Source organism: Thunnus maccoyii, chromosome 18 (assembly GCF_910596095.1).
Source record: "Thunnus maccoyii chromosome 18, fThuMac1.1, whole genome shotgun sequence".
Classification (NCBI taxonomy): Eukaryota; Metazoa; Chordata; class Actinopteri; order Scombriformes; family Scombridae; genus Thunnus; species Thunnus maccoyii.
The window spans coordinates 2,068,590-2,085,057 of NC_056550.1; the positions used below are offsets into that span (position 1 = coordinate 2,068,590).

The 16,468-nt window shown below is 41.8% G+C and overlaps 1 protein-coding gene across 3 annotated transcripts; it reads left to right on the forward strand.

The window, feature by feature from the left end:
- The first annotated feature begins 200 nt into the window (after positions 1–200).
- On the forward strand, positions 201–16,453 carry cog1 (component of oligomeric golgi complex 1). 3 transcript variants are annotated; one of them, XM_042394082.1, is made up of 15 exons: positions 201–575; positions 1,152–1,399; positions 1,571–1,752; positions 1,965–2,141; positions 2,974–3,133; positions 4,081–4,291; positions 4,470–4,833; positions 6,288–6,742; positions 8,020–8,166; positions 8,255–8,416; positions 8,897–9,021; positions 10,947–11,055; positions 11,301–11,410; positions 14,425–14,506; positions 16,230–16,453. In XM_042394082.1, the coding sequence occupies exons 1-15, from the start codon at positions 270–272 to the stop codon at positions 16,365–16,367; spliced, it is 2,976 nt and encodes a 991-aa protein (XP_042250016.1). In that variant the 5' UTR covers positions 201–269; the 3' UTR covers positions 16,368–16,453. The 3 variants fall into 3 exon arrangements, with proteins under 3 accessions (XP_042250016.1, XP_042250017.1, XP_042250018.1); XM_042394083.1 differs by having other exon boundaries at positions 16,233–16,453; XM_042394084.1 differs by lacking the exon at positions 16,230–16,453 and adding an exon at positions 14,665–16,218.
- The last annotated feature ends 15 nt before the right edge of the window (positions 16,454–16,468 follow it).

A 16,468-nucleotide genomic window follows, 5' to 3' on the forward strand; every position in this document is an offset into this window, starting at 1 on the left:
AATAATAATAATAATAATAATAATAATAATAATAATCTTGTTAATCTTATTCTGATTATTTTCGTTTTGGAATGAATTGATTGGCTCAGCAGTGATGGTGGGCGGCACCAAACCTGCTCGGAAATGTTACCTCAACAGATAGCTTTGATAACCAATAAACACATCGTATTCTGTCGTCGTCATATTTTTGCTTACGTGGATACCGGAAGTGTACTTCTCCCGGTCTTCCGGGTTGGAGTTCCTGCAGCTGAAGTTGTTTTGGAGGTGCGATGGCTGAGGATCCTGCGCTGTCTCTCCGGGTGTCGGAGATCAAGGACCCGGCGGTTCTCTTCGAGCGCTACAACACCGAAGAGATCCGCCAGATCGAACGCAAAGTCCGCGGGGAGATCGAACAGAAGAAGGAGGAGCTGAGGCAGATGGTAGGGGAGCGCTACCGGGACCTGATCGACGCCGCAGACACCATCGGAGAGATGAGGCAGTGCTCGGAGAGCGTCGTGCAGTCCATCCAGGACATGCACCAGTACTGCCACAGCCTGAAACAAGGCAAAGCCAGTGTGAGCAGCTGCGGACAGGAGGTGAACAGCTCACCTATATGTCTTAATGTCTGCTGTTGTACAGAGAGAAAGAACACTGAACTTCATTTAAAAATCAGGCAATTCATGATTGTATAAAGGATGTGCCAACTTACACGCCCATTACAACATTACTTGACACTTAATGCGACTCAGAGTGAATCACTGGTAAATTCGGTGTGGAAACATTGCTGCACAGAGCATGTGTGTAAAACAAATCCCAACTTTTAGAATTGGTCCAGCGTTCATTTCCCACACCTCTTGCATCCAAAACACACGGGGGAGGGCGGTAGCGAGCAGCCCGAGACACATCTGAAATGTGAAATTTTATTCAAATAAGTGGTGCTGGTGCATCACTTATGTGCCAAATTTACCTGCTAGCTGTGTATTTTTGCTGACATGCAAGGGAACACAAAATTATATTTTTGAATGAAATTTGGGGGCATAGGTCCACAAAGAACAGAATGGAATGCAGCAAGTCCTGTGTTTTTATTCATAGTCCTTATATCATAGCACGTCTCTCCCAAATTAAAATGAATATGTTTAAACATGTACTGTGCCTTTGTTATCCAATTGTAGAGCCAAAGGCAGTGGCAGGAGAAGTTCTACACTATGGCCTCCCAGATCAAGCTCCTCTTGGAGATCCCAGAGCGTATCTGGAGCGCCATGGAGGCGTCCCAGTACCTCCAGGCCACCCAGCTCTACCTGCTGTGCTGCCACCTGCACAGTCTGCTGCAGCTGGAAGCTGCTACAGGGGGCCACTACAGCCCTGTCCTAGCACGTTTCCCCATCCTTGTCCGGCAGGTAGCCACCACCGGACACTTCAGGTACTGGATGTTTTTTTCCCACTTGTGTCATTTGGGAGACATACTGTCACCAAGTGAAATTCCTATTTTATAACTGAAAGAACTAGTCATGGATCTATATGCAATAGACCAAACTAGATCCAGTTATTAAAAGTAAAATCATAGATCAGTAAGCAGCCCATTCTTTCCCAGGTCCACCATTCTGCTGGACAGCAGGTCTCTGCTGCGGGGCCGGGCGGTGTCAGACCAGGCCATCGCTGAGGCCCTGGTGTCCACCATGCTGCTGGAGGGCAGCTCACCACGCCAGGCCCTGGCTGACTTCTTGTTGGCCCGGAAGGCCTCCATCCATCAGCTGCTCAACCAGCCACAGCACGGTATCATACTATTTGTAACATCTGCCAACATGTATGCAATTTAATATCATAGTGTGCATTCCCTAAAGCCATGAGGCAAGTCATGTAGCTTGGAGGCTTTTACTGTGAAGCAGAGCAGCAAGTGTTGTATGCATTATTACTATTATTTAGCAAAATGTCTGAGTAAAGAAAAAACAGTGTACCAGTTCGTGGACATGTATATTTTTGTCCAGGTGCTGGGATCAAGGCCCAGGTGTGCAGCCTGGTGGAGCTGCTGGTGACCACTCTGTTCCAGGCCTACGCTGTCTTCTACCTGCCCCCAGAGGGAGGCCCCAGACCAGGGGAGGGAGCCTTGAGCTGTGGCATGCTCTTCTCTATCTTGGAGAACGTCACCTCCACCACACCTGCAGGTGAACAGCTGTGATGTCCTGAAAGTCAGGAAATGTTTTAGTTATTTCCTTAGAGATAAGAGATTTTTTTTAATTTTATGTAATGTTTATTTGTATAGGGACAAGTATATACCACATACCACAGCATTTATAGCCTAAGCTAGTTTGCAATGCCTTTCCCCCGATGGGCTTTTAAAATACCTAAAACTCAACAATAAAATACATATGAAACTGCACAAGACTCAACAATACATATACACACATTTTAGCACAACAAAGAAAACTCACTAATACATAAATTACAACACAAAACTCAACAACAAAGCACAAACAAAGCGGCACAAAACACACACAACTCACAAGCAAACATACCATAAAAGTCTGATAATACCTGGTTATTTAGGCTTTTATAGATGAGTTTAAGGTTAGCAAATTTAATATCAAAACTTAACATATTTCATTTCTTCAGAACATGGCATTGGTGCAATCGTATTGGTTTCCTGTCCAGAATTTTAATTGCTTGTTTATAAATCATCATAATGGCTCAATTGTTTTAGATGCTGCTTGTGACCAGGAAGTAACAAAATCATTTAATTGTGAAAAGGAGTGCAACAAACTATTTGCAACAGAATGTGGTAAACAGTCTCCAATTAATCTAAATGTGTGTAAGTTTGCTTTTGCAACCTTGCTCACCATTTTAACATACTTCTCAAATTGTAGGTGTGAATCTAACATCAGGCTTAGATATTTTAAATATACTTTGCCTTAAAATGCATGAAGAGTAAAGTAAGAAAAACCGTACATCAGGCCTCTGACATAATCTATTCTCTATCAATCACGTTTCTTTCCTCAGCTAAAGGCAGCAGGAGGGTGTTACAGGAAGAGACGAGTACGGGCAGCTGGTTCAAGTACCTGCCTCCCTCCATCACTGAGTTCCAGCCCGCCCTTCGCACCCTGGCTAAGCCAATCCAGAGAGAGCAGCTCAGGGACACCCTGCAGCAGTGGATCAATACGTAAGCTGCAGCCAGTCAGGACACTGCTCATCTTTTTAATATTTGCCCTGTTTCCAGTTTGTTTGTTTATTAAGAGCAAAAAGCAGAATCAGAGTCAGATTCCCATTCCTGCTGGTGCTGGTCGTATGAATTGTTGTGAATGGAATTGTGAATGGAATATCACTTTCAGTGTATAGCCTGATTGTAGGCACGTTCATGCAACTTTGCTTTCTAATTACCTACATTCTCATATAGTGGCCTTTATTTACATCAACAGCAGACAGAAGCAGGCCTTTACTCCTAATCTTCCCTGTTCCCCTGTTAGTACAATCTCAAAACCGCCTTCATATTTACCCAATGTACATTCTACATCACTCATTTTTATCAGAACATGTCTTACTGAGCACTTTGCTGCTCTGAGCTTCTTTTCCCTGACAGAATTACTGTTTTAATTCCCTAATTAATTCAAATCACCTCTTCGATCACTGTTAAGCAGTCACTAATGGGACGCAACATTTCTTGCATAGATGTTTCACATTAAGTGTGGCTCATTGGGCATGATCCTTTTGCTTTTAGGCTTTTAATGTGTAAATCTGCAGGAAGTGGCAAGTTTTATTCATGGTAGATTAAGATCAATTGAAAAAATGACACAGTAGTTAGTGAAATAGTGACTAAAACAATATTTCTTTAAAAAAGAAAAAAGTGAGGGAAGCAGAGTATGTATGATACGACTGTTGTTGAACTGACTCGTCTTTACTTGTTTGAATGAATGAATTGATTGTTATTTGGCTTTGATTTGAAAATGTACACTCTATCACTAACTTTATAGATTGAAGCAGAATTCTAAAAATGTTTTGTTTGGATTTTCAAAAAAGGACTTAAACCCTTTAACAATCATCAAAACTATCACTGATGACATTACTGTTGATAGCTAATCAGTGCCTTCCTAATGTGTCCTCTGCTTCCAGCTGTAAGGAGGACATCTGTCGTGGGGTTGGCAGCCTTCTGGTCTATGTGAAGAGCCTGAAGGGATTGGCGGCCATTAGAGACGCTGTGTGGGACCTCCTGTCCACAGACTCCATCAGTCAGCACTGGAACACTGTGTGCCAGCGGCTGCTTGAGCGCCCCCTGGCTGTCTGGGATGACTTCCTGCAGCAGCTCTTCCTTCAGCGCCTGCAGGTTAGTGTGCTCCAATTTTCATGATCAGGTCATTCCATTGGCATATTTGTATGTGTTCATGCCTCCTCGAAATTCTGGGTCATGTTCACTCTCACCGTACTCACAGGCCTGCCTTCTTATGCAGTAAAAATTGCGCATATTGTAATATTTCAATGATTCCTTCCTTCCATTCCAAAAGGCCATCACCAAAGATGAAACTGAAGCCATCTCGACGAGCTCTGTCCAGCTCCTCACCTCGGCTGTGAGGGATCTGGAGGGCCAGACCATCCATACTTCTACAAGTATCAACCCTGGCTCTGGCCGTGGCGCCCAGTACGAAGTAGATGTGGCCTCCTTCTTGTGGTCGGAGTCTCCGGGGGACCTGCTGAGCGATGCAGGGTGGGTCAGTGTTACCCAACGGGGGCAGCAGCAGCAGAGGAGTGGTCTGGCCATGAAGACCCAGGCCCTGACACCCTGCGTTCAGAACTTCTGCTCCTCCATGGACGCCAAGCTAAAGGCCAGGCTTGATGACCTGCAGCACTACCTTCCCTCTCAGGATACTGGTAGGGGCGATGTTTGCTAGTCTGCTTAAGCTAATGCAATGTTAAAACAGACTGCCTGAGGGAAAGTGGTTGTCAGTCTCAACCAGTCTCCCTGAAGTAGTCAAGTCCCCAATGTCCCAACACCAGTTACCAGATTTGCAGAGGTTATCAGCTGCCACCATCATCAAAATACCAAATGAGGGAATATATTGAAAAAAGGTGTTCCTCCAAGTGGACAGCAAAATGCCCCCCAAAGCATAACAGAGCCACCGGATCTCCTCTCTGTAGGGGTCAAGCATTCAGACCTGGGCTGGTTTTTCCTTTAATTTGTCACCTGTCTGTATCTTCTGTGCAAAACTGACATTTTGGCCTAAAGGTAGTGTTGGAGGAATGTTCATGTAGTTTCCAAAATGAAACAGGTTTATCTTCTGAGGATGACAAATGTGAATGTAGTTAAATTAAATGTCAATTCATCCTTTGGGAACCATGATTATCTCTTATAATATTCACAGAAAACCAGCTGTTGGTTTTCAACACATTTTGTCATGGACCAAAGTGTTGTTTTACAGGTAATTTTGACTTGAAAGTGGTTCTGGACAATGGTCAGGAGGTCACCAAAATAATTAAGAATCGTGAGGGGACCTGACCTAAAGTGATGGACATGTTGGCAGGTGCGGTGGCCTGCTGACTGACCCACATCTTCATACTTAAGTCCCACCAAATGCTGAGTAAAAAAACAATGCTAGCTAGCAGTGTTCAGGGAGGGCATTATTAGTCAGCTGGTTGGTCAGTCCACCACTTTGGTCCACAGTGTAATGTCTAAAAAACTATTGGATGGATTGCCATAAAATGTTGTACAGATGTCCATAGTCGCTGTAGTTTGAGTGAAAACTTTCAACAACTATTTCAACTATTTCAATAACTCTAACCATGAAATTTGACACAGATATTCAGGGTCTTTAGAGGATGAATCCTAACAACTCTGTTGATTTGACCAGACTATTTATCTAGTATCACTGGTGGGGCATAGTTTTCACTTGTCCAGTAAAAGATTTCAACATATACTGGATGGGTTAGTATTCATGGCTTCCAAAATGATGTATCCTAATGACTTCCCGGGATTTCCCCTCTACTGTTACCAGCAGTTTGACCTTTTTGGCTCAGAGTAAAATATTTTGACAACTACTAGATGAATTACCAAAATATTTGGTTCAGACATTCATGTTTTTCACAGGATGAATTTTGATCACTGTTTACTTTTCCTCTGGCGCCATCAGCTGGTCAAAATTTCAATTTGTCTAATTCTTCTGTTTCTGACTCAAGTGCAAAACTAATGACACTCCCATCTGCCTCACCTGTTAGTTTGTGTTTAGTGACATTTTACAGCCAAATAGTTACAGCCATCTCCTCAGTAAATGTACATGAGTGTGTGTCATTTTACACTGAGTATTGATTTGTTTGTCCTTCACTCTCAGGGTCTGACTCCATCTCTGTCACACTGTCATCCTCTGGACCTACCGAGGGTTCGTCAGCATCCTCGTTCAACCGCTTCACAGACTCACCGGCAGTGGAGGAGGCTTTACGTGAAGGCTGCCTGGCCTGTGTTCGCCACATCCTGTCCTCCATCCGCTCTGAACTGGCTGCAGCCTCGCCAGACCCCAGCCCTGCCTGCCTCAGTTCGGTCCTTTTCATGGCCAGACTGTGCCAGTCCATGGGTGAACTCTGTCCCAACCTGAAGCATTGCATCCTGGGGAAACAGATGGGGTGCGAGGCCACGGCCAAGGGGACCCCCAGACAGGGAAAGAAGCTGGGCAAAGCCAGGGCCGCTGCAGAGATCAGCCCGGTGCAGGCCAAGTGGGCAGGTCTGAAGGAGGAACTTCTCAACTGCAGCATGGAGGCCTACCGCATCTGGAGCTCCGCCCTCTCCAAAGTCAGACACTGTCAGAAATGTAGACGTATATTTGTGATGGCTTATTTTATTTGCTGCATTTAGTATGAAGTCTGTTATGTGTGGAGGAGTGTAGAATCCTGACTGGCAGAGTTAGCATGGGGTACCTCAAAAGTCCACTCACTAACTTTGTGGAACACTTAACTGCATCTCACAGTGAAGGATCATCCAACGCCAAAGACCATTGAGATGTGGTTGAGAGCTCCAAAAAGCTAGCAAGTGGACATTTGAGCTCAAATTATTTTGTAGAATTGTTTGAAGTTTGCAAGAGACAAGACCTGAATGAACCCCAGATAAGCCTCTTACTGTCCACATAGGTTCAAACATCATTTCATAATTTAATGGTGGTTATCCCCCTTTTCTCTTTGCCAGTCAACAACCAAAGGGTGTTGAGTTTAGTATGATAGAGGACTAAAGACACCAGAAAATATTCACATTTAAGAAGCTGGAATCAGAGAATTTAGACTTTTTTTTTCTTTAAAAAATGACTCAAAACGATGAATTGATTATCAAAATAGTTGGTGATTAATTTAATAGTTGACAACTGATCAATTAATTGAATAGTCGTTGCAAACAAACAATTACTTGTTTACATGTTGAGCAGATACAGAGCATCATTAGCATTATATGTAATAAGATCATCTTTGCTCAGTCCAACTACCTGTTTTTAGAGCTCTTAACATTACACAGCCTTTATTTAGTAATGGGACATGGCTCAGCTGTTGTCATGTGACTTTACTGCTTCTAGGGAATTGTGTAATGACTGTAATGTCTCACTTGAAGAAGAGCATTTGAGCATTTTTAGCTCATAGTTTTGGTCGTACAGACCAAAAATTCAACTCCTTGTTTCCAGCAGCCAGCTGTTTTCAGTGAAGAAGCTCTGATAATCCCACTGTTAGAGAAATTAGCAACTAGCTGGTTAACATAATGGAGCATTAAGCAGCTAAAGAGTTATTTTCTCAGGAGTTGCTGGAGACCAAACCAGAGCTAAAGGGAGAGTCAATGTTGGACTTACATTCATCAGGTGAACACAAACATAACTCCAAATGAATGTTGCTCTGTGTCTGCTGGATGTGTAAATGTGCTGCTGCTGCTCTTCACAACACATTAACCATATCAACTTTATAAGGTGATAACATGTCAATGTTGTGTTTGTTCTGCTGCCCCCAAGTGGCAAAAAAATCAATGATTGTGGCTTTATTAAATCGTGATGAATTGTTCCAAGACCTGGCTAGTAACACTGTGTTGTGTTGTGCCAGGTGCTGCTGGTCAAGTTTGGCACAGCTCTTCATGCTGAGTCTGCCGGTGACATCCTAACAACAGCAACAAACTGGGAGGATCTGGAGATCCAAGAGGAGGCCGAGTCCGGGAGCAGCATCACATCCAAAATCCGTCTTCCTGTCCAGGTCAGCCGCTCAAAAATGCCAATCAGAAAGCTCAGAGATTTCTAAATACATTCAGAAATCTGATGTGAAACTTTTGTGCCTTCTGCAGCCGTCATGGTTTGTCCAGTCGCTGCTGTTCCAGCTGTGTGTGGAGGTGAACAGGGTAGGAGGCCATGCTCTGCCCCGGCCCACCCTGCAGGAGCTGCTGCAGACCTGCCTGGCTCAGGCCCTGCAACACTACCACAGCCTCACACAGCAGGCCCGCAGCAAGGTAACTGACACACACGCACCATGTTGAGGACAAGGGATGTTTTCATGATTTTGTTACCCTTGAAGTTAATTTTTGATGTGGGGAAAAAATAATCTCACTTAAACATCCATTAGTAGCTTTTCTGGAGCTTTTGGTTGGCAGATGTTCTCTTCATATATTTTTTTCAATTTTGGGGGGGGTTTGCAAAGAAACACAGTTCAGCTTTAGGGACATCTGCAGGTTAGGACGAAATGGAAGAATAGGGAGAGGGACTAAAGTGTTGAGAGAAGGTCAAAGGATGAGGAAAATGCACAGAAAAAGGAAGGAGCAGAAGAAGAGGAGGCAAGAGATCAGAAAATGGATGTCTGAAGGGAAGGCAGGAGGAAGAGTAAGGAGTGGGAGGAGGGAGTGAAAAGAGGATGAGAGAGGAAAGTGGAGGTTCCCTACTAGCTTCATGAATGTCTCTGCTTTGTGTTTTTTGTGTGTCCTTCCATCCTGCAGGAGGGTGTATTCCCCATGACTCAGAACAGAGCCTTGCAGTTGTTGTTTGACCTTCGTTACCTCAACACTACACTGGGCAGCAAAACGGAGGAAGGCAAGAGCTCCCGATCCCACCAAGACCCCAGGTAATGCCCCCCCCATTGCAAATTTGTTGCCTGCAGCCGATCTGGAGCGTCATTGCCAAGGCTAGATTACCAACCAGGCAAAGCAGGGAACTGCTCCAAGAATGTTGAATGTTTCACGTCAAAGTGCAACACACAACGTCCAAAATGACCTGTGGAAGCACATTCCAACCCAGTTCTAACAGACCCGAGGATAATTAGAGCCGATCCTAAATGTGGTCAGAGAGAACACCAGCACTGGCAGCAGCAGGATGATTAATCAACAAGCAGCAGCAGCAGTGGAAAAGAGCAGCAACATAATAATAATAATGCTCTAAGAATGAATGTGAAGTCATAGAGACTAATCCCAAAAATATTTACATTATGTGCTTTAAAGACTAATCTCTAGAATTCCTTTTTTCACCTCCTGCAGCAACAATAAAACATTCTATAGCCAACTGGGGGACAGACAGAATACCTTCTGTCTGTCCCCCAGTCCCCCAGTTTTCTAATGACTTTAATATCTGTCAATTAAAATTTCTAAAATTGTTATTTAAAAGCATTTACTTTTTATAGGCTACTGATTTCCTCAAATATTTTCTCCTGCTGTGACTGTGATGTACGGTGTGATCAGAGCTGATAGTGAGCATGCTCACATCCATTTCGATCCTCTCAAGTATTTAACATATTGACAAAGACCCGAGACCTGTGGTAGTAAAACCAGACTCTATTGGATTGAAGTATTATTGGGATCCAGGTCTGATTGGGGTCCCAGATTGGGTCTCAGTTGCTATTTGTAATGAGCTCTCCTTTCATCCTGCCACTTTGCTGTCACAGTGAGACTTTCTCTGTCTTGCATTGCACATGCTCACATGTAAAGAGAGTTACAAACAGGGTTACATGTTTAAATGGCTAATAAGTGGCCTTTTTCAAGAAAGTAGACAGTACTTTACTTAGTCTCAGCTGGTTTGTGCTAATTTAATTAAAAATTGTTTGGGATTTTGCACCACTAAAGCACAATATTACTGTAACATACATAAGGGCCTTATGCTCAATTAGCTAATCTTGAGGTCCTGTCTTGAAGTATCATAATCTACTTTTTAGACCCTCATTATTTTTGTTTTTGCTTATATGTTGTATTTCTAAATGAATGTGTTTTTGATCAAATGACCACACAATTCCAGTGTAGACAAAAGCAGCAGCTTATTATTTCCCCAGGGCCTCCTAGCGGGTTCATCTGACCTACAGGAGCATGGTTGTGGATGTTTAGTTGTAATGTTAGTGCAATCTTTTGTACTCGATGCTTCTCTTTACACTCTGCTTCGTTCAGACGTGTTTTAAAGAATTTCTTCTCTCATCTGAACCATGAAAAGTAAGTGGAAGAAATACCTGCAGCTGAAAAGTTGATTCAGTCATGTAACAGTAATAAAGGCATTTCAGGGTTAGACATTGTGGTTGCTAAAGAGGTTTAGAGAAGGCGTCTTTCTTTCAGTATGAATCATGGTCTTCAGTACACAAATACACACATGCTGAAAATCTCAGGCTCTTGCAGATATTTTTCTCAAGCAGATTTTAGCTAGAATTCCCTGGAAATACTCACTTCCCAGAATTTAATAATAGCATGCGTGGTTTCCTGAAGTAGTTTAATAGAAGTTCATGATAGTTGGAGGACTAAAAGCATTGTATTAAATAGTTATGTTGTCAGTAAACCAAACCTGAATAAACTTTCAGCAAACAAGGACATTTTTTAAATGATGTGATGATGTAAATGGTTAGTTTAGAAGAGCATATGTGATTTGTAGTCGTATTTTAGTTGAGTTCCACCACTTTTCATTAGATATTTGTTTTCCAGCTTTGTTTCTATATTTTGGTTGTTGAATTTCTCTTTACTCCCGGCAGCATTAAAAGTCTTTTTGAAAGCTGTAAACATTGAACTGTGTGTCTTTCAGGATCCATGAGGTCTGTGATTGGCTGGAGAGCTACATCGACCCCTTTGACCTGGACGTGTTCACCCCGCCGCTGAACGCCAACCTCAACCGCCTGTCCCAGAGGACATCGGTACTTTCAGCCACTTACCATCTACACACACAACAAAGAGAAAGACAGTGGACTAGCTTAATGAATATGAAAACATTATTGCTAAATGTATAGAACCACTATTCACATCAGGCCTGAGATGAGAGGTTACAATGAGCAGATGATGTCGCTGTTGTCCCATATTGTTCTGATGTAACATCAGAGCACTTTATGGGGTCACTCTATTGCCTAACATTGTTGACAGACGATGTAACGTTGTGTTTCAGGTGCTGCTGGGGCTGCTGACAGGCTCAGAGAAGCAGTTTGCCTCAAGGAGCAGCAGTGTGAACTCCCAGGAGCCTTACAACATCCTGCCGCTGACCAGCAGCCAGATCAGGTCAGAGGTCAACACTAGATCATAGTGATTCAAAAGTACTCTGTATAACTGTAATAACTCACAATAAAATCACAACACAAACCACAAACATCAAACCACAACATCACTGAGCAGACGCCTTATCTTTCACAAGCTGCTTGCTCCAAATCCTGGAGTTCCTGGAGGTCAGAACTATTACTTTGATAAGCATATAAAATTGATATCATATATTAAAGTTTAATTGGAAGATTCTGTTGAAATTGACATGACATAGTCAGCTAGATAATTTCTCTACAGCAGTGATTCCCAACCAGAGGTACTTCTGCAGTTGCTAAAGGGTACATGGAAAGCTAATTAATTTATTTAAATAATAATAATAATAATAATAATAATAATAATAATAATAATAATAATAATTGGCTAAAAGTAATGGAAAAAACGTTGCAATAGCTAAAAGTAACAGATAAAGAGTGGAAATGGTTGCTAAAAGTAACAGATAAAAGGTTAAAATGGTTAGGTAAAAGTAACAGATAAATGGTTGTATGTTGGTTATGTGAAAATATATTGTAACAGTATCCACTTTTAGGTCATCAATAGTGCTACATAAGAAACATTCATAAGCACGTTTGAGTGGTGTTGATGAATGTACGGGTACTTAAGCTCATCTGATAGGGCTGTGGGGGTACATCACTGCTCTACAGAAGAGTCCCCACCCTGTAGGTGTTGTTGAACTACAAAAACACACAGTCCACTCACAGTTTTAGAGTGGTTTTGTCATGGAAATTGCCTGCAAACCCTCAACATAAACATGAAATAACACCCAAAACACTGATGTAGTTGATTAATATATTGTGACAATATATAGAGACATTGCCCTCCAACACAGAAGTCAGGAGAATTTGTCTCAAAGGACTGAAGGGTACAGTAGTTTTTTACAGTTTTCAGCAGAACAAAGAGGACTTAAAGTTCATTTTCAGCTCTATATTTTTATTCTGAGACTCCACTAGAGTAGCTTTGCATGAGTCACAGTTCAAAAAACTTCTTATTTATCTTATACTGGCCCTTTATGCAGCTCCTCAGTTCAGCCTCTGTCTCTAACAGGCAGTCTTAGCTCCTGTCTCTTTAAGGCCCCCTTCCTGATGAGCCCACTCTGTTCTGTTCTCTCCGGAATCCTTCTGAGGGGCAGCCATATCAGAGTCATGTTAATTTACTGCAATGAAAATCCAATATTTCCTGCTTTACTACTTTATATTAAAAACTTTTAAATTACTAAATATAGGGAGACTTTTTTGTGGAGAATTTACAGGAAATGAAACATGTTTTTCACTGAATTAGCAGAGCTTTGTAAGCAGCGCTAAAAACCGGTCAACAACATATGGAGATATTTGTCTAGCAGATCAGTTAATTGATCAGAAATAATGCAGGGAGGAATAGTACAAGCAGAAACAGCCACAGTGATGATGATGTTTGATGAAGATCTGCAGATGACCAGCACAGCTCCAACAGGTAAACTACTTCTTTTACTTTGCTGTGCTGTGTAATGGAGTCATGGCTTGGTGTAACTACCCCCAAAACAATGGAAAAATGCCATTATGTTAGCAGAGCAGAGCAGTGAACGCTGTGCATAAAGCAGATGACCATATAAAGAAATCCGCTACCAGCTGACCATTGGAAACCGAGTGTTCAGAGCAGTGCGAAGCTGGTGCTTTTTGCTCACAGGGATTACTTCTACATACGTTTACCTCATTATTTAACACTTTTACCACATGTAATATGAACATCCAACACTGTAACATTATATATATGACTGACAGTAAGGAAAAGCATTATAGGTCCCCTTTAAGGATTGGCTCCCTGTTGCTTACATAAGACAGTCAACCAATAGAAAACACCTGCATACAAAAAGCTCTTAATTCTAACAAGGGTCAGAGTTCAACACTGGTATTTCCTTTTATGGAAATACAGGAAATTGGAAGCACTAGATCCGGTGCCCCTTGGAGACTCCCTCAGGCTATGAATCTCATGACCACACATGACCTTCATCTGAGGCATATTATATATGTTTTACATAGCAACAAAGGCATATGGTAATAAAGAAACAAATAAAAAGTGGATAATAAATGAATCAATGATAAATGAAACACTAAGTTTCATGTTAGTTTACAGAGTGATGTTTCCTTTCCTTCACAAATGATATTTGGCAGAGCACAGACACAACTTGCAGAAAACTCATTAATTTCACAACAGTCATTTCAGAATTAATGTCCATCAGCTACAACTGGTATACATTGCTACTGATTACATGTGAAGTTTTAACTGGCAAAAGTAAAATTGTCAGCGCTGACTAAAAATGAGAAGAATGCTAATGCAACCTGAATGTTTTCTACATTGCTCTTTGCTAAAAGATGGAATAGAGATAAATAAGTAAACAACTGATATAAATAACTGCATTCCATTTAGATTAGCCAGTCCCAGGTTCCTGCTAGAGTGCATGTTGGTTCACTGGAATTGCTTACTGGAACACTTAATGTAACAGAGCCATTGTTGATTTTAGTTGTTCCACCTGTGCTTTTCCTGCTTTAACAAGTCAAAATGTCTGCTGTGAAAAAAATCCATAAGGTCCATTGGTGAAGCATCATACTGCTGCCAGATCTGTTGGTCTCACTGTTTGGGTCAACAGCAAGTTGGATCTGGTCTAATCATCACTTGAGACTATATCTGGCTAGTTCTGACTCTCCTCACGTCCTTTTCAGATTAATTTAAGGCAGTTGGGTTGGTCTCTTGGACCTGTGAAGACCTCTAATAATATGGTGACAATTCTGATTCTTAAAGTTCCTCTTCAGACATGTTTTAAAAAAATACTCTGCTTTGAATAATAATTTGTGTCTGATACAGTTTTTCCACCAAAAAGAAGTTCAATTGCCTTGTTAAAATCCATCCATAAGTACATATCAGTAGGATATCTATATGAATCAAATGTCATAATTTGGGAAACAGTATCAACCTAACCCCCACCATGATTCTGTCCCCTGCAGGTTCGGGCTGCTGCCTCTCAGTATGTCAAATGTGCGTAAATCCAAGTCAGCCAGCAGAGGCTCCGATGCTCCTCACCAGCCGGTGAGTAACAGAGCAGAGATTTAGCAGCGGAAGCTGCAGGACATTTCAGTGTTGTTTCATATGTTGACAACCACAGTATGTCTTCATTTCTCTGCTGTGTTCGATTGTTTTGTTCCACCCTGGGTAAATGTTGTCTGTTGCATCCTCTGCCTTCCCAGCGTTTTTGAGTGCGAGAAACCCAGGCAAGTTCATCAGTGTGGGTTTATATTTGTGCGTGTGTGTGTGAGTGAGTGTTTGGATGTATTGTCAGTGGTGCTGCAGTTTACCTTTGGTGCATTTGCAGTGTGATATTGCATTATTAATTAATGAAATGATTCTTGAGTTTGGATGGGTTGAAACTAAGGAATGTTGTTCTGCTGTGGTAACTAATCTCCCACACTCTGCTTGGGCTCGTAAAGTAGCTCAGGATCAGACTATTGATTGGAGAATTTAAATAGACAGTAGTGTGTGTGAGCCTGGGGCATTCTTACCTGTATGTGAGGACCAATCCCATCTTGAGATTCACTCATTACTACTAAATCTTGAGTTAAAGTCAGCAGGAAAAAACAAAAGAAAAATACGTTAATTTCTATGCAGCTCAAACTGGGATTTGTCCGAAATGAGCAAGTAGACTTCTTTACAACTTGAAGGAATTCACCAGATTTTAGTTAGAATATCACATTTTAAGCTTCCCCTTTAAAGAAACACTCTTGACATTTTGGAAAATAGTCTTGTTTGCTGTCTTACCAACAGTCAGAAGTCACTTTGGGCTGAGCTAGCCTAGCAAAGTCTGCCTGATGTCCCATCTCTGGGCTGGGTACACAGAGATAAAACTGATGTATGTTTATTCTGACTCTGGGCAAGATGGCAAGCTTCCAAATATTTCACTATCCAAAATTGTCAGAGTGTTCAGAGATGAGTCCGTAGACACCAGAATAATCCAGGTTTCCTATGAATCATTGGCTCAGGTGATCCATATTAACGCTCACAGTATAAATCTGTCTGTCTGTTAGCTCCACTACTATGTCTCTGCTTGGAAACAATGAACGTCCTCATTTTCTTTACATTGACATAATGCTAAGGGTTAACCCCAACAAAACATTTTGCATGCTAATGCGATAGCCTTTTCTGTAGCCGTTATTGAACATCCTGCTCTAGAGACTAACAGCTTGAGTTAATGCTATATGAAATACTGAAGTGTTAGCATGGAGCATCAGAGCCAGGGATCTACCAAGCCCTGATCCAAGACTGTCACTCCTGATGGTCATCTCCTGGAACCCAGACTTCTTAATCACTCAACAGCTCATAAAACTTTCTTTTAAGGTAGAAAACAATGATATCAGGCAAATGTAAAGAAACAAAAATCACAAATTTGGTCAAATGGTCTCTTCCAATAACGTTAATTTAACTGAATAAACCAGACACTGTAAAAGAGGCCTGTTCTTGTTCAGAGCTAATTATGTTTTGGGGGTTTTTTTTTGTTACTTGGCATCTGCCTGATTTCGAAGATTAACTACCATCTGGTGAGGTTGTATTTTCAATATTCTTCTGTAATTAATTTTGTGAGTCCTTGAGTGACTGAAATGTCCAGATTCTAGGAGATGGCCATCCAGGTCTGTGATACATGGTATGATGGTCCTGGATCTACCATGGTGTTGTATTTTCTCATCACTTAACAATTGAGATGACCAATGGAACAATCTACCAAAACCTCAACAGACATGATATTGTGTCCTTCCTCCAGCAGGCTCATCCATCCTCCACAGCAGACAGTGACAGCTTCCGGCCAGGCAGCCTGTTCAGACAGCTCGCAGATCAGGACGAAGATACAAGCGCTCCCTCTTTATTCAAACTCAGCTGGCTGTCTGGCATGGCCAAATAACCCTTTAATGCTCAAGACTTTTTATTTGCCTTTGCAGAAACTTTGTAAAAAAAAATATGTATAGTAAATATAATTTTGTCTTTGGAGAAATGCCTCTTGTG